At 41.3% G+C, this 23,456-nt stretch overlaps 1 protein-coding gene across 7 annotated transcripts in view; it reads left to right on the top strand.

Annotated features, from left to right (window-relative positions):
• lepr (leptin receptor) overlaps positions 1 to 22,089 on the top strand; it is a 96,201-nt gene extending 74,112 nt beyond the window's left edge. For 6 of the 7 annotated variants that reach the window (XM_055642059.1, XM_055642057.1, XM_055642060.1 and 3 more), the window contains 4 exons: positions 3,831 to 3,932; positions 11,645 to 11,750; positions 15,826 to 15,901; positions 18,674 to 22,089. In XM_055642059.1, the coding sequence (XP_055498034.1) occupies positions 3,831 to 3,932; positions 11,645 to 11,750; positions 15,826 to 15,901; positions 18,674 to 19,534 (1,145 nt within the window). In that variant the 3' untranslated portion in view covers positions 19,535 to 22,089. The other variant, XM_055642062.1, reaches the window with a different exon arrangement.
• Positions 22,090 to 23,456: the final 1,367 nt, after the last annotated feature.

Below are 23,456 nucleotides of genomic sequence, written 5' to 3'. Positions count from 1 at the left end.
TTTGCGTTCTTCACCGCCCTTCGCAGTCGGTAGGACTCTACCTTGTAGACGTCCATGTTTCCTGATGCCAGGCCCGAGTTGTAGGCAACGGTGCGAGCATTCAGGGCCACACGAACAGACCTGTCTACCCAGGGTTTTTGGTTCGGAAAGGTCCTTACCCTTACCGTGGGGACGATGTTGTCGGTTACTGTTGCGATGAAGTCCGTGACTGTTTCCGCGAACTCACTGACGTCACTGGAACTTGTTTGGAACATATTCCAGTCGACATCGCTCAGTGCATTTTGCAGCATGGCCTCTGACTGGTCGGACCACCGCTTTCTGTCCCTCATCTCTACCGCTTCCCGAACTATCCTCTGTTTATAGAAAAATGGCAGCGTGGTCCTAGGGGAGGGAGTGAAATGGCCTTGTAGCCCTTCCTGAGCGGCGTTTAGCAGTGGTCCAATGTTCTCTCCCCCCTGGTGGCACACGTGATGTGTTGGTAGAAGTTCGGCATGACCTTCTTGAGATTTGATTTATTAAAATCTCCAGCCAATACCATAGCCGCATCCGGGTACTTGTTTTGATGTCGACATAGCACATCGTGTAGGGCCGAAAGTGCCACGTCAGTGTCCGCATGCGGTGGAATGTAGACGGCTGTGACGATCACTGAGCCGAACTCCCGGGGAAGGTAGAATGGGCGGCATGAGATCGTCTGGTGCTCCAGGTACGGCGAGCAGGAACGGGAAAGTATCGTGATATTTCCAGGGTTGCACCAGTTGTTATTGGTCATGAAGCAGACTCCTCCACCCTTGGATTTCCCAGATGCTTCTGTTCTGTCAGCACGGTGGACAGTGAAGGACTCGGTTGGGCACCAGTTATAACCATTGCTCACAGCATTCACTGTAAAAATCTGTACCAGTCCCATTGATTAAATCAACCCAGAGATGAAAATCAGGTTTTATCCCAGCCTCGGGGCAAATGGCTGTTTGCAATCTTATCTGGCCATCTATCTGGCTGCATGCTATGCTCCTGATTAAGTATCTCCTTGCGAGCAGAATCAACTGTGCGACTGTGTGTCTTTTACGTAGGCTCGTGGATATACAGGAAATGGAGGGATATAGATCATGTACAGGCGGGGATGATTAACTTGGCTTCATATTCCCCAAGGACAATATGCGCCATGGGACCTGTTCCTATGTTGTAGTGTTCTATGTTCTATATTCTATGTATCTCACAAATGCCATCTACTGATCCCTTTATAACATGGCCCATCTTTAACTTGACCTCAACCCATCAGCTACTCAAACCCTCAACAATATCTTAGTCCTCTCTCGATGTAACTTCTCTCTTTTGGTCCTGTCAGCCAACTCTCCTATCTCCATCAACGTCAGCTCATCCAAAACTATGCTACATATGTTCTAACTTTATGGGCGGCACGGTGGTACAGCTGTAGAGCTGCTGCCTTACAGCGCTTGTAGCGCCAGAGAGCCGTGTTCGATCCTGACTACTGGTGCTGTCTTTACGGAGTTTGTACGTTCTCACCGTGACATGTGTGGGTTTTCTCTGAGATCTTCGGTTTCCTCCCACACTCCAGAGGCGTACAGGTTTGTAGGTTAATTGGCTTGCTATAAAATTGTAAATTGTCCCGAGTGTCTGCAGGATAATGTTAGTGTGCGGGGATCGCTGATCGGTGCGGACTCGATTGGCCAAAAAAACTAAACTAAACTAAACTTGCAAAGCCTCCAAACTAAAGTTCTGATCTTCATGTTAAAATCTCTTATTGGCTTCTCTATATGTCTGTACATGCCGGTATCTGTAACGTTCTTCTGCAACACAATATATCATTCTAGCTCCATCATTTTGTGCTTTCCTCATTCCATTTGTCCAGCATTTGAGCTTCATGCTGTGGCATTTTCCCCAGAATCCATCCACCTTCCTCTCCTCCTCCAAAATCTTAATATTTGACCTGTGACTAAGCTTTTGGCAACTTCTCTTTTTTTCCTGAAATTACCTTTGTTAATGTTTCTCGTAGTCGCAATGGAATGAAGCTGTTCTCCTTGCCACCATTAGCAACATGTAGGTGGAAAGAATAAATGGTCTGTGAAGACCCTCTGAGGGGGTAAAAAGCCCCTTTTAAATATAAAGCCATTATTTTGTATGATCTGCACTCCCGACAGGTTACGTTCAAATTGATGACAACTTATTGTCCCTATAGCTTTGTGTTACCCTCAATTCCATTCCCAACCTGATATGAATCCAGTTATTATTTACAATCACACAGTTTAGCATAGTTAACTGCATCTGAAAGAAACACATTTTTTCAACAACAGAATTTACTTGATGCTCTGTAATTGTAGTTTCTGTTAAATACCCTTAGCTGTTATGTTAGAAACTGCCAGAAATCATTACCATGACATGGCCCTAATTGAATTCCCCACCATCAATATCCCAGGGATATCTATTGACCAGAAAAGTAATTGGACCTGCCATACACAGCATTGGCTCCGTGAGTGGGTCTGTAGCAAGCAACCCACTTCCCCACCATACCACTCCTTCCTACCATCTACAAGTTACTAATCTACAGTAAGAATACATTTTACTTTTTTAGCCAGTGTAGTTTTTGTTGCACACGAAAAACTTGACACCATCTAGAAGAAAGCAGCCCAATTGAAAAACATCACATTCTCAACCTACATTCGTTCATCCACTTTGCATCTCTTTACATCCTCTTTACATCTACGCTGTCAAAACTACTTGGGTCCTTGTGATTCAATTAAGCCCTCTCTTTCTTCTGAACTCCAGTGGGTACAAACCAGGTCTGTTCACCTTTTCTAGGCATTAGTCTGGTAAACTTTCTCTGACCAGCTTCCAAGACATTTAGGGCTATCCTAAATAGTGAGATCAATACTGTTCAGAGCAGTCCATATGTGGTCTCAACTCATATGTGGACTCTATAACTGAAGCATAACCTCATTAGTTTTGTATTCAGTTGCCATTGCAATAAACAATAACATTCTGATAGGTTTCCTGAAAACTTCTAGTACCTACATACAGTCCTTCCTTTTTTTAAACTTTCATGCAGTTGGACACCTATATCCTTCTGCATTCCAGAGTTCTGCAATATTTCATTTGGATGAGTTTTTTTTAAAAAAAAAACTTCCTCGCAAAATGCACAATTGCAACTGTCCCATATTATCGGGGACATCCCGTATATTGGGCTAAATTGGTTTGTCCCATACGGGACCGCCATTATCCCATATTTAACTGCTCCTACTCTGGTCGAGGGGACTGTTGGGTCGGAGCGTCACGTCCGGCCCCGCCCCGCCCATCCCGACGTAGTGCAGCAGCAGCAGCGCTAGTCAGCAATCCGGCCAGCTGTCCAACCTTCGTTTACCGCCGACACCACCATCATGGCCGATCATCGCATGCACGCAAAGTCTGGCGCCCGGGCCAAAACATGGTCCACCAGCTGGCCCGCCGGCTGGGCTTTCCAACACCCAGGCCAAGTCATCATTTACCCAGCCATGGCCAAGTCGGTCAACTCATTGCCGTCGGGAAAGTGTCCCTTATTTTGACCTTGTCCCTTATTTGGGAGTGAGAAAGTTGGCAACCCTAGTGCAAACCCGAAACATTGCCTGGCCATTCCCTCCACAGACGCTGCCTGACCAGCATTCCTCCAGCATTTTGTTTTATGCTCAAGTTACCAGCATCTGCAGCCTCTTCGGTCTCTCTTGCAAAACCCTGGTAGCTTTGTAAGGATATAATGCTAGAAATGCTGACTCATTGAAATTAAATATTATAAAACAGAACTGATTCAAGCCTAATATTGCATTTTTTTTTTCATTTCACAGACCACTTTTATTTATCTGTTGAGTACCAGCTGACAGTATATCCAATCTTCTCTGAAACGGAAGGACAACCATACAGGATTTATATGACAATTAACAATGAAGGTATTATTTATTATTTTAGTGCAAAGCATTTAATTGATAACACATACTTACAAAGGTGATAATGTAATGAATGTGAATTCCTTCATAAGGCCGGGTACTGTCTGATTCACCTCTACCCCATTGAGGACATTGAACTTTGTCCAAGGAACTGATGCACTATAATGCTTTGCGATGCTGAGAACTATGTTCTGCAACCTGTGTCTTCCCCTTTGCTCTATCTATTGTAATTGAGTTTGAACTGATTGTATCTATGCATGGTATATCTGATCTGAAGCTTTTCACTGTGCCTTGGTACATGTGACAATAATAAGCCTAAACCAAAATCTTGTGCAAAATAATACAAATTTACTCCATTGGATTCCTTTGTTGTCAGAAAACATTCAAAAAAGGGACAAGAGCCTTTTCCTGTTATTGTGTCATTTGCCAGAACAGCCACGTAATAGCCTAATTTCATCCCCCCCCCCTCCGATTCTTCATCATATTTTTCAGTGTGTCATTTCCTCAGGCACATTTTATCTGCGTTGTCAAACTATAATTGTTGAACTTTATAGTACAGACTTTATTTCTGTTAGTCGTTGGTACGTATCTGGTATGATAAATTACACCTTAAGGTGTGAGCTGGATACTGGTAGAGAATAGTCATTAAATTGCCTGTGGCAGATTGTGCTTCCTCAGCTGCCGCAGGAAGTACAACCTCTGTTGTGCCTTTTTGACTGTGGAGTCGATGGTAGCCTCCCACTTAAGGTCCTTGGAGATGATTGTTCCCAGGAACTTAAAAGACTCCACAGATGTGACTGTGGTGTTGTTTGGGGTGAGGGGAGGGGGAGCTCTCCTAAAGTCTACAATCAATTCCACTGTCTTAAGAGCCTTGAGCTCCAGGTTGTTGCGATGGCACCAGGATGCTAGCTTTGACACTTCCTGTCTGTAGGCAGATTCCCCCCATCCTGGATCAATCCAATCAGGGTTGTGTCATCCGCAAACTTGAGAAACTTGACAGAGGAGCCGGTGTAGGTACAGTCGTTGGTGTAGAGAGAGTAGAGGAGAGGGGAGAGTACGCAGCCTTGCGGTGCTGCTATGCTGAGAGTTGGTTCTATGCTGAATGGTTCGGTTTCCACCTGCCCCTCCGCTTCCATCTCTCCCATACACTCTCTATACTCCATTCTTGGGCTGTACATTTATTTATTCTTTATTTTTATTTTCATCCAAGATTTTAATGCTGAGAAACAATATCAATTTGTGACTGGATCTTTATCATGAATTTGCATAGGAAGCTGTTCTGGAAGGTTAGATCACATGGGATCCAAGTAAAGCTAGCTGACTGGGTAGAAAATTGACATCATGGAAGGAAGCAAAGGGTGATGGTGGAAGGTTGTTTTTCAGATTGGAGGCCTTTGACTAGTGGTGTGCATCAGTGTTCGGTGCTGGGCCAATTGATGTTTGTCATCTATAGCATTGATTTATGTCGGGGCCTACAAGGCATGATTAGTAAAATGACACTAAAGTGAGTGGTGTAGTAGATAGCAAAGATGGTTATCAAAATTGCAGCAGGATCTTGATTGGTTGGGGCTGAGGAATGGTTAATGCAGTTTAATACAGATCAGTGCGAGTTGTTGCATTTTGGGAAGTCAAACCAGGGCAGGATCTACACAGTAAGAAGCCGGGCTCTGGGGAGTGTTGTAGACTGGCGGGTCCTAGGAATGCAGATACATAATTCCTTGAAAGTAGCATCAATGGACAGGTACATGGATAGGATAAGTTTAGAGGGATATGGGCCAAACACAGGCTGTTGGGACAAATGTAGATGGGGCATGTTGGTCGGCCCATGGGCAAGTTGGGCCGAAGGGCCTGTTTCCATGCTGTGTGACTGTGACTCTAATCATTGCCTGTGCATTGTCTAGATCTTGCTGCATAAGAAGCAAACATGCTACACAGCTCTGCACATTCACGTCTCACAGTATGTTCTCTCCATGACCATGTGGGTTTTCTCTGAGATCTTTGGTTTCCTCCCACACTCCAAAGACACACAGGTTTGTTGGTTAATTGGCTTGGTATAAATGTAAATCATCCCTAGTGTGTGTAGGATATTGTTAATGTGCGGGGATCGCTGGTCGGTGCGGACTAGGTGGGCCGATGGGCCTGTTTCCATGCTGTATCTCTAAACTAAACTAAACTCAGAGCAGCATATTCCAGACAACATTCAGGGAAATACCATTCAGGGACATAAAGTGATAAACAATGATATTCTTCAAAAAGAGAGAGAGAGAGAGAGAATTGTGGATTAAGCTTTGAATACCAGGAGTGGGTTATTAGTAATGATGATATTCAAAGCTTAATCCACAATTGACTAGAAATTCAACTGGACCAACTAGACAAATACTGTACTAAAGCTATATGAACAGTGCAGAGGCTATGTATTCTGAGTGTCTCAACCCGTTACACCACAAAGCGTGTCCACCATGTGGAAAGCATAATAAGAGTGTGATGGGAACCTCTGCACTGGTTTGGATAAGCATAGGCATAGCGATAACAACACTCTTAAGTTTGATTTCATCTCGGACTGAATGATGTAGAAAAGCTTTGCTCAGGACATTTTTCTGAGGTGCAGGCAAGGAGCAAGCCTACAGTGATGGTATTTGAGAGAATTGCAGTGTTAAATAGTGAAGAGGTGCAAAGATCATTCATGAACTGGCCGAATGTAAACAGACCACTGGTCAAGATGTGTTGGAGAAGCACGAAAGCTCCTCGGATTCATAAACTGTGCTGGACCGGGAGGGCAATGCCAGCAGATGTAACAACGAAGGATTGATGGCCATTCTTACACAAGCTGAGAAAGCAAAAGGAATGATTTACAAGAATGATTCCTGGAATGAGTGGGGTAGCATATGATGAGCGTTTGACAGCACAGGGCCGCTACGCGCTGGACTTTAGAAAGTTAAGGGGGAACTTCATTGAAACTTACAGAATAATGAAAGACATAGATAGAGTGGATGTGGAAAGGATGTTTCCACGGGTGGGAGAGTCTGGGACCAGAGGTCATAGCCTCAGAGTTAAAGGGCGCTCTTTTAGAAAGGTGAGGAGGAACTTCTTTAGTCAGTGTGTGCAGGATAGTGTTAAAGTGCAGGGATTTAATTGCTTTTATTTAATTCTCAAATCATCTCTTCTCAGTAGATGGTTGATGTCTGCAGTGTTCTAATCACAAAGAGTTCAGCTTTGGCGTGCAAAGCACCTTAAAAAGGCACCCAACAAAGGCCTATTTTTATTTACAATGTCGTAGCAGCACCAAACGTGGTGAATAAACAGTTTCTTTATTCAGACATTACATGGTTGGTGTACATGCAAGTTTGGTCCACTAACATACCGAGTCATTGCTGCTGCTGCTGCTGCTGCTGCTGCTGCTGAGCGAGGGTGTTGCCTCGAGCTCAGCTACTTGTAAACTCCTGATCTCAAATCAGATTCAAATCAGATTCAATTTTTTAATTGTCATTGTCAGTGTACAGTATAGAGACAACGAAATGCATTTAGCATCTCCCTGGAAGAGCGACATAGCAAACGATTTGAATAAATAATAATAAGTGTCCGGGGGGGGGTGGTGATTGGCAGTCACCGAGGTACGTTGTTGAGTAGAGTGACAGCCGCCGGGAAGAAGCTGTTCCTCGACCTGCTGGTTCAGCAACGGAGAGACCTGTAGCGCCTCCCGGATGGTAGGTGGGTAAACAGTCCATGGTTGGGGTGAGAGCAGGTGAGATCTCCAGGTGAGATCTGCTTATGTAACAGGACACTCCCCTTAACCCATGACGTCACGTGACAGCCCTCGTAAGCACTGTCAAGGGTATGACTGCAAGTGGGCTGACTATCGGCTGACGCCTCAGGAACCTCCCCCCCCAGAACCGGAGGAAGGATAACGATCAGGCCAACGAAACGTGGCAGCCAAAACTCGTAAATGCACAGGCGAAAAATATGGAACGCATAAGCCTTCTACAAGAAGTTGTGCAAGCATGGTCGAGGGCGGCTCCTGCTGTGGGTTGGGGGCATCCCGGCCGTGGGTCGGGACGGTGGGGCCCGTGGGTGCAGTCCACGCTCTGGCTGTGGGCCATCTAGGCCGTATGCCGAGGGGTGCGAGGAGACCAATACAAAAGCCACAGGATGGACGAGACACAGTCGCATCTCATCGACCAGGAGGGGATCGTGTCCCGAGAAATACGCACCCAGCAATGTCGGCAACAATGCAAACCAAATAAAATACATCCAAGAAATGAGAATAAACTAATAGCTAAACCCGGCGAGGTCATTACAGTGTAAAAAAAAATGAAAAGAAAAACAGACTACAGTGAGCAAAGAAGTCCAATAGTGGAAGGAAACTAAAAGTGCAAATTGTCCAATGTCCATGGTGCAGGATGGCTCAGGTATCCAATGTCAGATGAGAAGCTGTGCTGGGAAACTGGAGGTTGCAGTGACACCATCCGACCTGAAGTGTCTCTGTTGCTGGCGGTCAGGCTGCAGTGGCGGCATCCGGCCGGAAGGTGGCACTCTTGACGGCGGTCAGAGAAGGTCGAGTGTTGCTTCCGGCTTGCCGCGGTGGCCATTTTTGCAGTCACTGCGGTGGCCATGTGGCAGTAGGCAGCGGCGGCCATTTTGGAGGCCGGCTGAGGTGGCCAACCGAGGCGATTCCCGGATGCGTGTGGGGCAGCGGGCATCGACGGGCCTCACCCCACTGCTGCAGGTAGGAACTCCACCCACCGTCGCCCCTGTCGTTGGAGACCGGCTGCGCTGCCACGCCCTTGGCAGAGGCTGGAAGCTGCTGAGGAATCCGTCGCGGGACCACTGGCTCATGACTGGCCGAGGCTCCACCCCACTGCTGGGCCGACTGCAACCCGAACCGGACAGGCAGCCAATGCCCGGGGATCTTCGGGTCCGCGCTGGTGAGGTGCAAAAGGATGTCTTCGGGCAGCCGCCCCAGGTAGGCCTGCTCTATCGGGAGGCTAGGCCTTGAGCAGCGGCCGGCTGGGTAATGGGCGGGTCTGCTCTCTCCCCGCTCCTGCGGCAGGCGGCAGTGATGCTGGGGGCTGCTAAACTCGCAGCTCCTGCAGTAGCTGGTGGGGGAGCGGCGGCTGGTGGGGGAGCGACAGCAGCCGCGGCCTCACAGCTCTGGTGGGCAGCAGCTTGTGGGAGAGCGGCGGCAGCCGTGGCTCTTAGCCATGCGGGAGAGATTAGCAGCCGTCAAACAAGGCCCGGACACTTCCCATCGACCCGGGTGCCCTTCGGCATACCTTACGGTAGGGCCAGGTTGGCGGCAGCGTCGTTCAGCAGGGCTGGGCTGTCAGCTGCAGACATCAGGTCTCCCGAGGCTGGTGTGTCGGGAGAAATCCAAAATCCTAATTTGGATCGTCACGTGTCACCAATGTAGCGGCACCAAATGTGGTGAAAACACAGTTGCTTTATTCAGACATTACATGGTTGGTGTACATGCAAGTTTGGGCCTCTAACATACTAAGTCATTGCTGTTGCTGCTGCTGCTGCTGCTGAGCGAGGGTGTTGCCTCGAGCTCAACTACCTGTAAACTCCTGATCTCCAGGTGAGATCTGCTTATGTAGCAGGACACTCCCCTTAACCCATATATTGACATATATTTACAGAGGAAAGCAAGAGATTTTGGGAGGACCGAATGGTTGAGAAATCAGAGACGGAAATGATCAGGATGAGTTGAGATGGATCATGTTGATGCAGGGAGGTGATTTCATTTCTTACCTGGATTGAAATTGGTTGTTAAATTCATCTGCTTATATATTGCTTTTCTCATCATCAATGCCTCAAACTGCTTGACTGCCTTAAAATTACTTCTGAAATATCATCAAGAATGTCTGACCTTCCAATTGCTTCATGCCTTAGTCTGAATGTCTACAATAACATCAATATCGTTTTAACAATGAATACAAAAGTTCACAATAAGCATATCTAGGATTCACTGGTCCCTGCAATTGCAGAGTGCAGTTAGTGCGTTGCAGGGATTTAAATATATCTTTATAAATATGAAAACATAGAAAATGAAGTATGAATACCTTACTGATTTCATCTAGCATTTAAATTACAGTATTGGAATGTACAATTTTGCCAATGGTGGTGTGGACCACTGTTCTGAATGTTCTTCACTAATATGCTCAGAAGCATTTGGGAAATAGGAGGAGGCATCAACAAAATTGAAAATTAACAAAAGATCGGAAGAATTGTAGTGTGGGACAAAATTGCCCATTTAGTCACAACATTGTAACCATAGTGACATGATTCATCTCATGGTAAATGAGCAATATTTTCTTTTCTGTGTCAAATCCTTAAAGCGACGAGTCCTTGTGATTCGTGGAATGGCATTGTGCATTTTATAGTTTTGCATTGCCTGCTTCTATCTTTCTAAATGTTGCTTTTATCAATGTGTGCTCCGCCATAATTCAGACTGCATTCAGTAACAATGTGAGTCTTTACTAAAACGACTGTCCTCTTTTTTTTTTTTTTGTCTCTGAAGTAGCTGACTTATGTTGGGGTCCACTGATCTTAGCAATCTTCTGATACTTCTCTTCATTCATGTGTGGGACTTGTAATGTTATATTGGGTGACACCACAATGCAGGCTTTTCCTTGGAGCCAGAAGTGGATCATTGGTGCTCCACTCACTTTCCTGTTGGAGATCTATCAGAAGCGCAGCATCCGAAGAGTCTTCTCCATTATTAAGGGCCCTTATCACCCATCACACCACATCTTCTCCATTCTGCCATCTGGGAAGAGGTACAGGAGCATCAGCTGAAGAACCAGTAGGATGCTACACAGTTTCTTCCCACAGGCAATAAGACTGGTTAATGGACTGTGTCCCCTCCCCATACATCATACACCAACAACATCTAACCTCGCCCATACTTTGACAGCTAGGCACCTGTCAAAGCAAAGCCACTGTTCGGTCTCAATGTCTATTTTTAGTTCAGTTTTTAGGCCTATTTTAGATATGTTAATTTTAATTTTAAAGCTGTATGTATTTATTCTGTTTTTATTAACTGCACTGACGGGAACTGATTGAGAAACATTTTTTTGTTTCTTCTGTGTATGTAAGTATTCAGTTAAAATGACACTGAGTAAAGGATACTGAGTTGGATGATCAGCCATGATCATATTGAATGGCGGTGCAGGCTCGAAGGGCCGAATGGCCTACTCCTGCACCTAATTTCTATGTTTCTATGACATTAAAGTAAATACTGAGAAAGTGACTGTAGGTTCTGGAGACTTGAGCAAAAGGTAATCTGCCCGAGGAACTCTGTGTCAGGCAGCATCAGTGAAGGGAAACAGACAGTCTGTGGTTCGGTTCGAGACACTACCTATGGACTGAGGGACACTCTCGACCCAAAATGTCAATTGTCCTTTTCCCTCCATTGAGTTCCTCCAGCAGAAACTAATTTCATCACCCACCTTGATTAATAAACACTGATGTCAGATGGGGCACTCAGCTGCCACCTTTGGTTAATCATTTGGCTTCAATGTATGCATTAGATTGATCCATAAACCTCTGTGCTGTAAAGGTCAATAACTTAGCCAGCCAAACATTAACGGAACATTTATGCTGATTTTTATATCATAATAACAACCTACTGTCTTCATTACTCTGAGACAGTGCAGTTTCATAGACTTTTTCCTGTAATTATAAAGAATGACATCCAAATGCTATTTATCTTTCAGGGGAGGTGACAAGAGCCAATAACACTGGAATGCAGAACATTATTTTACCACTTGTATTTTTATCCTCCGTTTTATTGATTGGAACCTTTTTGATATCCAAGCAAAGGTATGTTTGTACATCCTTGTTAAATCATATCAGATTAACATTGAAATGGTTCATTTTCTAATAGTGCTATACAACGTGCTTCAGAGATCACTGTCGCATCCTTGTTTTTTTTTTTCAAAATATCAACTTGAAATGAAATCATTTGGGAAATTGGAGATTTGTAGCAATCAAAATGAAATAATTATTTGTAAGCGCTAGTTTAACTTTAACATAATCTGTGTGGAGTTTACATGTTCTCCCTGTGACTGCGTGGGTTTTCTTCAGGTGCTCTGGCTTCCTCCCACATCCCAAAGATGTGCAAGTTTGTAGTTTCATTGGTTCCTGTCATCCAGTGTGAATGATCGATGGTTGATATGGACTCGGTGAGCTGAAGGGCCTGTTTCCACACTATATCTCTAAACTAAACATATCATGAAGTTCATGCCAGAATTCGTGGCACACTTTGAATTTACATTTTCTGTGTGTGACAAGCACAAGAAGATGGTGGAATGAATAGTTCAAGATCAATGCCTACCCTGAAGGGCACAGGCAAATGTGAGTCAGTATTCCTTTCTGTATAACTAGCTTTATTTCTGCACCCTCTTTGGGGATTATATTGTTCTTTTGACTTGGTGATCAGAACTGTACACTTTACTTTTTCTATTGCCCAATTCCTCAGTACCACCCTAGTATAACGTGTGCACTCGGACCTAGCTTGCCTTTCCAGACCTATTATCTCAAAGTGCTCTGGATTCAACTACATTTGCTATTTTTTTTGCCTGTGTTACCTATCTATTCAATATCTTTCTGCAGTCTACAGCTCTTTTCCTCACTGTCTATCTCTCTACTAATGTTGATATTATCACACCATCTCAATCATGATTCAACGTTTAAGGCTGAATCATTGATAGGAAAACAGACCTGGCCTGAGTTCTGCGATATCGCAACTATTATATTTCCCTCTTGGTTAAGTTCTTGCTGACCTTTACACTTTGATCTTCACCAATTGTGTCCACTTCCTTTCCTTCCACTTTCCTTGGAATCCTAAGTTCTAAACTTGCTCATTGTTACCACTTTACTAAATTCAGTGTTAATCAGACATGGTCTTCACTCAATGATGACTGTTTTTGATTAACCTGCATCTTTGTAAATAAAGTACAAGGGAGGTGATGAGCAGCAGTGAGTGCAGACACTGGCTGAGTCAGATCATATCCCAGTCATGTAAATAAGTTATTCTAATGATGGTTCGGTGGAGTGTTTAAAGTTTGTTTTGAGGTCAAATGTGACACGCGTTATGAACAATTTGACCTACCGATTTCTTCCAATAATGTTCCTTCCATGAATGTCAGGCTGACTGGCCATAACTTCACTATCCCTTTTATTTTTGAACGGCTGTATAACATTAACAGTTTCCCAGTCAAACGACCAGAGGTTTATTAAATAGCAAGAATTTAAGCAATTTGCTTCATTTTAAGAGCCTGGATATGTCTGGATAAAGACATATTGGTCAAAGAGATAGGTGCAAAGAGGCTTCTTAATGAAGGAAAGGACAATGCCTGGGAAATTTGTGATGTGCATGAGATGAATTGGAGAATACTGATTTCTCCAAAGTGTTGTGGATCCTGGAGGAAATTATAGATGGAGATGCATGAAGTCATTTAAAATCAAGTTGAGAGATAGAGAGTCATACAGCATGGAACAGGACCATCAGCTCAATTTGCCCACAGTGACCAACATACCCCATCTTCACTAGTTCCACCAGCTTGCATTTAGCCCATATCCGTTGAAACCTATCCTAACCATGTCCCTCTCCAAATGTTTCTCAAACATTGTGATAGTACCTAAACTACCTTCAAGTTATTATGTCCAATGTACTACTTAAGCAATTAATCCAGCTCAGCGTGGGTTAGAAGTTAAAATGGTATGAGAGAGGTTGACCAGAAACATGTTAGAAAAGAACAGAGGCACAGATGAGAATTTCAGCAGCAGGTGGCCACTGCAACTTGACCCTCATATGTAGGTGAGTAGTAGAATCTTGGGAGAGCTAATGGGCCTGTCGCACGTAAGCGATTTTTCAAGGTGATACAGACACACACCGCGATGAACAGGAAGGTTAAGACAGCTAGCACAGTGTACGGTATGGTCTAGAAGGGGGGAGAATGGGGGAGAAGGAGTGGATACACTTTTAAGAAGCCAGACAGCTTTTAATAAGCCAGAGATACATAGCTGTGAAGTTCGGCGGGCATTTAACATTACCGGTCGGTTATCCTTGGTTCAGAAAACTCGTGCTTACGTTTTTTTCCCCAATGAGCTAATGAAAATGACCGGTCAGCAAAGGTGATTAACTAAAACTACCTCGACTACCTATTACTACATGGCGACTACACTACAACTGCACCTACAACTACAGGATTATTAATGTTCTTCATGGTGACCAATTTTTGGTCGCAGAAATTTTTCCAACATGTTGAAAAATTTGCGGCGACCATACTGAGGCCGCGACCAGTTCCCAGAATGCGGGAACTCCTCGCGACCATGAAGGAGACTCGCCTGAAACCACCAACAAACATGTGGCGAGCGCAGGGTCTCCTGCACTCACCTAAAAAGTTGCTTAAGTGGGACAGGCCAGTAAGGAAAATGTGTGGAGAATAAAATAAATTTAGTTGATAGTTGGTTTAAAGGCCTGTTTCTGCACTGCATAACTCTGTCAATGCTTTAAATATTGAAATAATTGTGATAATTATCAAAAAAAATCAAACTAAGTATTCAGATTGCAATGTACAAGTACATGCAATCATTCTTATGGTTACTTAAAACATTAAAGGTTATTACCAGCCATATAAAGAACACGATTTGAAATATCAAATAATTTTATTACTAATATAACTATTATTCAGTGGCATATAGTAATTTCTATTCCAGTCATTATTTTGGCACTGATTTAATAATAACCAAGAAAAAAAAACTGGTTTATCTTCTTTACTGAATTACAAGTATTGATATATAATGATACTGTACCTGTGTACAACCAAATACAGCAAATTAATTTGCATCAATCAAACTTAATATTCAAAAAATGCATTGGCTGTGAACTTGTAAAATCAATGTCAAGTACTAAATACCTATATGCTATAATGATGAAACAATGGATATCTGAAAGGATGTTTTGGCGTTTCCACTGTTCAGAATGATATTCATGCTCCAGCAAACTATTTCCTTGCTATTCCAGCACAACTCATAACTATATTTTTGCATTTGTGTGTTTGTTAATGTTTAGATGTTTAAATTAAACAAAGTCATATCACATTAATGGTTAATCTTTTGATGAATCATTTCAATAAATCCCTTCTGATAGAAATTTTCTACCAAATTGAATTGTGAATTTAGTTTCTATGCTTTTTTTTTACTGCAGTAGATCCTGAATTTCATCCTAATTAATGAAAGTTTTGCAGCAGAGAGGTAAAAGTGTCCTCCAGTAATTTTGCTGCACTCTTTAAAGTGTCTATATCAGTGTTGCAGCTTTATTTAATACTTTCAATAACATTAGAATATTTCAAGTTATTAAAGTAATGGATCATCAGCTCCCTTTGCTTTCTATGTTCAGTTTTTTTCTCTAGTTATAGTTAGATGTAAAGCCCTGTCTGTTTTTGCATTTTCTGTGCCTATAATCCAGCTGCTCCCATTTGGTTCTTTGAATGATCTCCAAGTTCATTCTGTCACCACCCCACCATGAGAAGGTCCAAATGGCTTCAAGGCAGGCTTTAGCTGGATATTTTAAGCCACATTTCTGCCACTGCTGGCTAAGTTGTATTAAGACTTGTTATCATTGAAGCATCTTGCTTTCACATTAATAGTTGACATCCAGCATTTTTCTGAAGGTTAGGCTAACAATCACCACATCATCTGTTAGTAAAGATCCACTGAGATGCTCAATTCAACAAAAATATTCAATTTCCTGTGCTTGCTCACGTTGGACAAATTGAACAGTTGCATTTGACATGTAATGTTGGACTTTAGTTCAATACTTCTGCATTAAGTATTTACATACGTGTGTCAGAAATGTGGTGAATTAATAGTTAACATTCTTTACAATTAGAATAAGAAGTCTTGTCTGGAGAGATGTCCCTAATCCTAACAAATGCTCATGGGCTCAAGGAATTAACTTTAAAAAGGTGGGTTTTTAAAACATTATATTCTTTCATTAATTGTGTGTTTATGAATAATGAATATGAGTATTTAATGAATATGTAAGTCGGAATACAAAGATTAATGGGTGATCAAATCGAGTGATGGATATTTGTGCAGAAATTAGTAAGCATTTATACACTGCCTGAAGGTTAAAAGGGAATAAGAGGGGAAGAATGAGGGGGGACCTCATTGAAGTGTACCGAATAGTGAAAGGCTTGGATAGAGTAGATGTGGGGAGGAAGTTCCTACTAGTGGGAGAGTTTTGGACTAGAGGTCATAACCTCAGAATTAAAGGATGTTCCTTTAGGAAGAAGAAGAGGAGGAATTTCTTTAGTCTGTGGAATTCTTTGCCACAGAGGCTATGGAAGCCAAGTCAATGGATATTTTTAAGGCAGAGATAGATAGATTCTTGATTAGTACGGGTATCAAGGAGAAGGCAGGGGAGCGGGGTTAGGAGGGAGAGATAGCGGAGTAGACTTGATGGGCCAAATGGCCTATTACTGCTCCTATCACTTACGAATATTGCTCAAAGAAATGCGTTTACGGTGGAGATATTAACGTACACTGGGTTGATAAAATAATTTTATAGTTGAGTTAAGGCTTTATAAATGTACGATAATCAAACACTGAATTAATTGAAAATGAAAATCTAAGGGATGGTTTTATCTAATAAACACCTTGAATATAAACTCATGTGTCACACAAATGTCAGATTAAAACAAGTTCTTGATACTCCTGACCAGCTTTGTAATGTTCTTTCCAAGTGACAAATATCAGATAAATTGCATTTAAAAATCACCTTCCATGCTCTTTAGATGTTCTCCAGTGTTTTGGAGCCAATTAATTACTTTTGAAATGCAGTCACCATGGTCAAGTGACAGCAGAAATATATTCAGCAAGGTTCCCCTCAAGATAATGTGATAATATGCTGATCATTTGCTTCACTGATGTGATTGAGGAATGATTAGCCTGTTCACTGGAAAACTCGACTTTCTTGTGAACTAGCATGATGATAAAATCTCTTGAGTCCAGCTGAGAGGACAGAGGGGTGTCCACCATTTTTAATACAGTGGTGTGATTCTCCCCCGCATTGCTCTGGGTATCGGAGAATAATCTTTATATTAAGATTTCTGGAATAGAATCTGAAACCATAGACTTTTGATTCAGACGCAAGAGTAATATTAAATATCTGGTGATGAAAATAAAATGCCTTTTCTTCAAGCACCAACCAATGAAATCCTCCTAAATGAAAAATGAGGAGCTGTTGGGGAAATAATATTGCTCCTAAATATCTCTAGGTGTTTAGCGTTAAGATGAGTGAGCAGATGACTTCCGAGCACCACATGTTGGTCCCATTCATAGATTTCTGCATCTCCTGCCGATTGTTGTGGTCAGGGTTTCAACCCTCCATTCGTGTTGAATCAAACGCATATCGTTCAATCAAAACTGAATGAAAAATTGCAACAAAACTGTATTTTTGTTTAAGATTCATTGTACAAGATTGAAAAGCACTCATCATAAACTATGTTAGGCTAAAGACCACAGATAATTGCATGTCCTTTGTTTTTGTTAGTCAGCTTCTGGGAACACTGGAGAGACAGTCGGAAGGAAGCTTGTGGTTTGTTGCAACATTGATGGTACCTCTTTGGACTTGCACAAACTGGAATATCAATGGGACATCCCTCAATATGCCTTCTGAAAAATTGTTTAGTTATTTCTCAGTGCTACATTAACAATGTAAAATAATGATAAAAATAATTTCTAAATGAAGTGCCTGACTGCCGGTGTTAGTATCATTGTTATTACTTTGTTCAATTACACAACACATTTAAAATTTCTTGCTTACTTTATTATTGTCATTCTGTGTCAAATTAACATAAGAGCAGAAAGTGATACTGAAAGATTAATAAAGTATAATACAGCTAATTCTGCTATAATATAGCTATATTCTTTCCATAACACAAATTGGTTATAACATGAGTGATGAATTAAGGAACGCCATTTGCATTATGCAGGTTGAATTGGTTGTAACATGATTTTGATTGTGAACTAGAGAATCACTTAAAAGTTACTTTGGAAATTGAGCAAAGAAAAAGACAAAAAAATGCTGGAGTAACTCAGTGGGTCAGGCAGCATCTCTGGACGACATGTATAGGTGACATTTCAGGTCAGGACCCTTCTTCATACAGCCTTTAGCAAAAAAAAAAAGCTGCCTTAGATTTAATGTAACCTCCCCACAGTAATTAGACCCACTGTCTCTTGAGAACACAGTTACTATTTAATGTGGGTGGTCATTGAAATTGACAAGCAATTGCCTCTATTGACACTTGTACAACATACTCTATTAAACAATGTAACACTTACTCTTTAGTATTTTCAGCATGCAATAACAAAAATAAACGTATTACTATTCATAAGCACTTTTGAAAATCTTGCATAAAATAACTTTTTTATTATGGGTCTGAAATTCTCTAGTCCCCAATCCCTTTTACCTGTTGTCTTTAGAACACAATTTTCTATAACACAAGATTTCTTAGGAATTCACTAATTCCATTATAGCAGAATGACTAGTATCTAACCCTACTTGTCACAACTGAATGTAATTATCAGTGATGTGATTAGTTGCTATTGAGCTGCTATTTGTAAAACCACTAATATTTGCTATGGATGTCAGGAAAGGTTGTTTTGGATGTATCCCTATCTTACACTTGTGAGCGATCCTAAGACTATATTAAATGTTGTCTTTCTTATTGCAGTCTGATGCTATTGCAAACTTATTTGGGAAACACAATAAAGGTGTTCTGCCTGTTGCCTCACATCTCACGGAATCAGAAATATTTGCAGTGGCGATCATAGAAGAGATTGTACAACTTAATGAAGACAAAAGTATAATTGCCATACATTCTGAAAATGAAGGAGTAACAAAGCAAAATTCAGACACATCTAATATTCAGGTTCTTTGTGAAAGTAATAACTTGAAAACGAAAATGGAATGCGATGTGGAAACTATTTGTGCGCAGTCAAACTCTGATTATTCAAAGGTTGTGATAGATGTGGAGATGGATCCACTTTGCAAAAAACACAAGTGCTCCAGCAACTATTCCGATGAAGGTGTATATTCAGGCAATGAAACTGACACCTCTGGTAATGAAGGTAATAATCTGTGGGAATGTCAAAAACATAGACTCACAGAGCTAATCCAATTTGATGAAACCCAGTCAAGTTCTATTACTTCTTCAGAAGGTTTCTTTGAATCTCTGGAAGAAGAAACCAAAGACTTTTTCAATGGGATTGATGAAGGAGTAGATTTTTGCTATTTGGAACAGAATTCACTTAAGAACACTGAAAAATGTGAGACAGGAGGACCCGCTGTCCAAGAGCTGCCACCCCTGGAAAAATGTTTATCTCTCAAGTTTCAGAATCCATCTGAAACATATTCAATATCTTACCTGGAATCATTGCTGAAATTCAGCCTGAATTCAGATTACCCTCCTCAAAAGCTGCTCAGGTCATATGTGCCTCAGTTTCAAACAAAAACTTCAAAACACTCAAAAACAAGCAATACAGATGACAAAATATCATCTAACCATCTGAAAGGTTTGCCTGCGATTGACTAAGGTTTTGTGTTAGTCATTACTTTCTATGGTTTTGTGTGCTTTCAATCCATTCCAAACCCAGGATGGGTGTGTACTGAACACTTCATTCTTGCATCCTTTTATTTCTGTGGCCTAATAACACGGGAAAGATTAGTAAGACAGTGGAATTAATTCATTGAAAGTCACAGAAGAATAAATAAATCAAAAATTATTGCTGGGATATAGGAATGGGCACTACTGGAATTAAGTTCCGCTCTATTGCTTGAAAATCACTAACTGAGGTGCTACAATTTGAAAGCAGTCTGGATTTCAATATGATTACAATGCAGAAGAGAGATGGAAGATGCAAGCCGACTACATTTCAGAAGAGGCATTACATCGATGATCAATCAACAGAGAGTAACATTTGTTCAGGAGTTGGAATCTTCAGCTTAACATGTCATAATGTGCTTTGATGATTTATATGGTGGAGCATTACATTGAAACAATCGAGTACAAATCTTGTAAGATTCCATAAGTGCATTTGAATGTACAGAACTCTGAGCTGGCATTGTCAATATAAACCTGACACCACTTCTGCCTTAACAATGTGTTACACAAATGGAGGCTCACTATTGATACACCATTACCTTTTCCTTCAATGGATAAATACATTCAAAATATTCATATTACGAATAAATGTTAAGTACTATTAATTGTATTTAATGCCAAATTCAACATTTTTGCTTCAAGGACATTGTTTTTAAATGGCAATGTGAATTTTTTTCACAGCCTTGATTATGCGTGATGGGAACCTTGAGGGCCTTACCCAGTGTCAGCCTGGGCATGGGCTACTTTCCGTGCAGGGGCATATATATTGCCAATAAGATGGTACAAGAGTTGATCAGGAACCTTGAAATGTTAGATGATTTCTACACTTGTTGAATCTGGGCTATCAGAATAAAATCAGCAGGAATTCCTGTAAATGTTTCAATGACTTGATAGACAATGCAATTGCAGAAAATAAAGACAGGATTTTTTTGTAAGGTAATTCGAAGAATAGTCGGGCATGAAAATAATCTTTAAATTGCTAACAGTATGTGAAATTGTAGTTCACCAATTGCCAGTGTCCTTAGGAGAGAAGAGAATAGAACATATAAGACACAAAAAATGCTGAGTAACTCAGCGGGACAGGCAGCATCTCTGGAGAAGGAATGGGTGATGTTTCGGGTCGATTCCCTTCTTTTCAGACTGAAGAAGGGTCTTCACCCGAAACGTCACCCATTCCTTCTCTCCAGAGATGCTGCCTGTCCTGCTGAGTTACTCCAGCAATTTTTATGTCTATCTTCGGTGTAAACCAGCATATGCAGTTCCTTCCTACACATAGGAGAACATATGTATGCACGATAAACAAATACCAGTCAATTGTAGCAAACAAGAAATACAGAAAGAGGGTTCTGTTCTTGTTCATCCTCACACCTCATTTATGCTGCTGCTAGCGAAGTCGTATTCTGTCCACCTGGAACACCCCATGCAGTTTATTTTGGAGATTGTGCATATATTTGTTTGCCTAAATTGTACAGCTCTGGTGCAAGGTGCTATTACAACAGCTGATATAATGACCATTATTTTTCCTCTAATATTAGTTGGGATTGTAACTTGCTTGCACGTGGAAACAGTGTGTTCATCAATGGACTCATGGCAAATATGCACGGGAGCCATCAGGAAATTCTTAAATTCCTAATTCTTACACAATTCTTAAGAAATTCCTAAACATGAGCAGTCAGGAAATTCTTTGCTGAGGTCTGGGCTAAGGCCTGGGATATTTTATCAGTTTTCTAATAACTTGATTTTCCTGCAATAATATCTGTTCATTTTAATTTCCTTCTGATTATTAGTAAAATGTTGCTGCTGAAACTGGAGTTACAAATGCCAGGTAGATTGGTCCAATATTACTGGTGCAACAGCTTTACAGATCACTGCCAAATACTGCCAAAGGACAAACTGCGTGCAATGTTTCTGATTGATGCAGTGAAATAGACCCTCCTGGAATTTTATCTTCCTCTTCCCTTAGTCAAATACAAGCCACTCGTCCATAACATAGATTAAATAATGTTTTATAAAAAAATATAGGAAATTAGTATTTCCCATTTAAGTATACATGGAATTATATTGTTATTAATGTGCCTTTTGCAAAATTATACCATATGAAACAAATATTTACATATGAAACGTTCATGCATTCTTAAAGCTTAAAACATTTATGCGCTAAATTGTTTACTTTTTTCAATAAATGAGGCTTGCATTTGTTGAAACATAATAGAGTTTCACTAACATAAAATGCTCTCAGGTATTTTATTTGGAAATGTAAAGGTGTCCCTTATATCATGGATTCGAGTGTATTGCATCTTGCAGCTATTTTTATTATATTCAGTGAAAAACATCTTTGTTATGTGTGTGGTGCTAATTGTAATACCTTTCAGCAAATGTGTGTATATTTGTATTTAATAACCTGTTTGATTCATTGGAACATAAGAAATAAAACCAGAGCTGGGTCATTTGGCCCATTGTGCCCAGTCCACTGTTCAATAAGAAAATGGCTACAGTAATTGAATGAAAAGATTGCAACATTCCTGCATGAACCTCGTGTCCCTTGAATCTCTTACAATCCATTACATTTTTTTTATAAATGTTAGTTTAAAAAAAAATCAAGTATTTCATCTTTTTCTATTTAGGTGCATGTCACAAGTTAAACTTTATCTAAGTTGTCTTTATCAAAATTGGTATTTTGTTTGGAAAATCAGTGAATTGTTTTTATTTTGCATAAGGTGGATAGAGTGGCTTTCTGACCCACATTTAAATAACCAATGTGCCACCATTGTGCTTTTTGTGGAATATGACTTTTTTCTTCCCTGTGTCAGTTTTAATGGCTCACTCTCTGTCCAGCGATGCCTCAAATTTCCAGCAGCTACATCAATGCAAAAGCTTCTTGGCAGCAAGGCTGATAAGCAAAGTAAGAAGTTACTAGTTCCTTGTATTTCTGTTTTAATAAATATTAACAGTTATGTTGGAATGTGAATTTCATTATATCTCAGCAAGTTTATTGTCTTCTGGATGAAGACCATAATTATCTTACAGCATTATGTTAGTCTCAAATTATCTTACTCTGAATTGTCAACAGCTCAACTCCATATGCATTGGTCCATCCATTCCTCTTATTGCCTCATTATCTTTATACTGAACAAATGTTATTTTTACATATGAACACTGTCTGCTCAAGGATGCTACAGTGCAGTGTAAATTTTAACATTGAACCAACTTTTAATTTCTGGCAGTAGTGTTTTAGTTTATCCAACCTACCTTTGTGTGGGCCATTTATAATGAACTGTTGCAGGGAGGTTTGTTAGTGCTACTCGGGAGGGTTTAAACTGGAGAGGCAGGGGGCTGGGTACGAGAGCAGTAGGTCAGAAATTGGAAGGAGTGATGGGAAAGGGGAGGTTAGGACCAGTAAATCTCAAAGGATGGACCGACTGGGAGAGGTGAAGCAATATCATGAAGCTGGTGGGCTGAGGTGTTTATTTCAGTCCAAGTGTTGCGGGGAAACAGATGAACTTGGAGTCTGGATCAGGGCCTGGGACTATTATGTTGCGGCTGTTGTGAAAATGTGGTTGTGAGAGGGACACAACTGGCAGCTCAATGTTCTGGGATTTGGATGCTTCAGGTGTGATGGGGAGAGAAGGCAAAGAGGTGGAGGAGAATTGGTACCAATCAGGTAGACTGTCACGACAGCACTCAGAGAGGACATATGGAGGGTTTGTCCTCTGAGGCAAAGTGGGTAGAGTTTGAAAATAAGAAAGGTACAATCATGGGATTGTACCCATGATTGGGTACCCCCCCCCCCCCCAATAACAACAGGAGATAGAGGTACAGATTTTGTCATATTACTGAAAAAATGCTAAAGCAA

This window comes from Leucoraja erinacea, chromosome 10 (genome assembly GCF_028641065.1).
Source record: "Leucoraja erinacea ecotype New England chromosome 10, Leri_hhj_1, whole genome shotgun sequence".
In the NCBI taxonomy this organism is placed as follows: domain Eukaryota; kingdom Metazoa; phylum Chordata; class Chondrichthyes; order Rajiformes; family Rajidae; genus Leucoraja; species Leucoraja erinaceus.
Note: the sequence above shows the minus strand (reverse complement) of the source record. Positions and strands in the feature narration are given on the sequence as shown.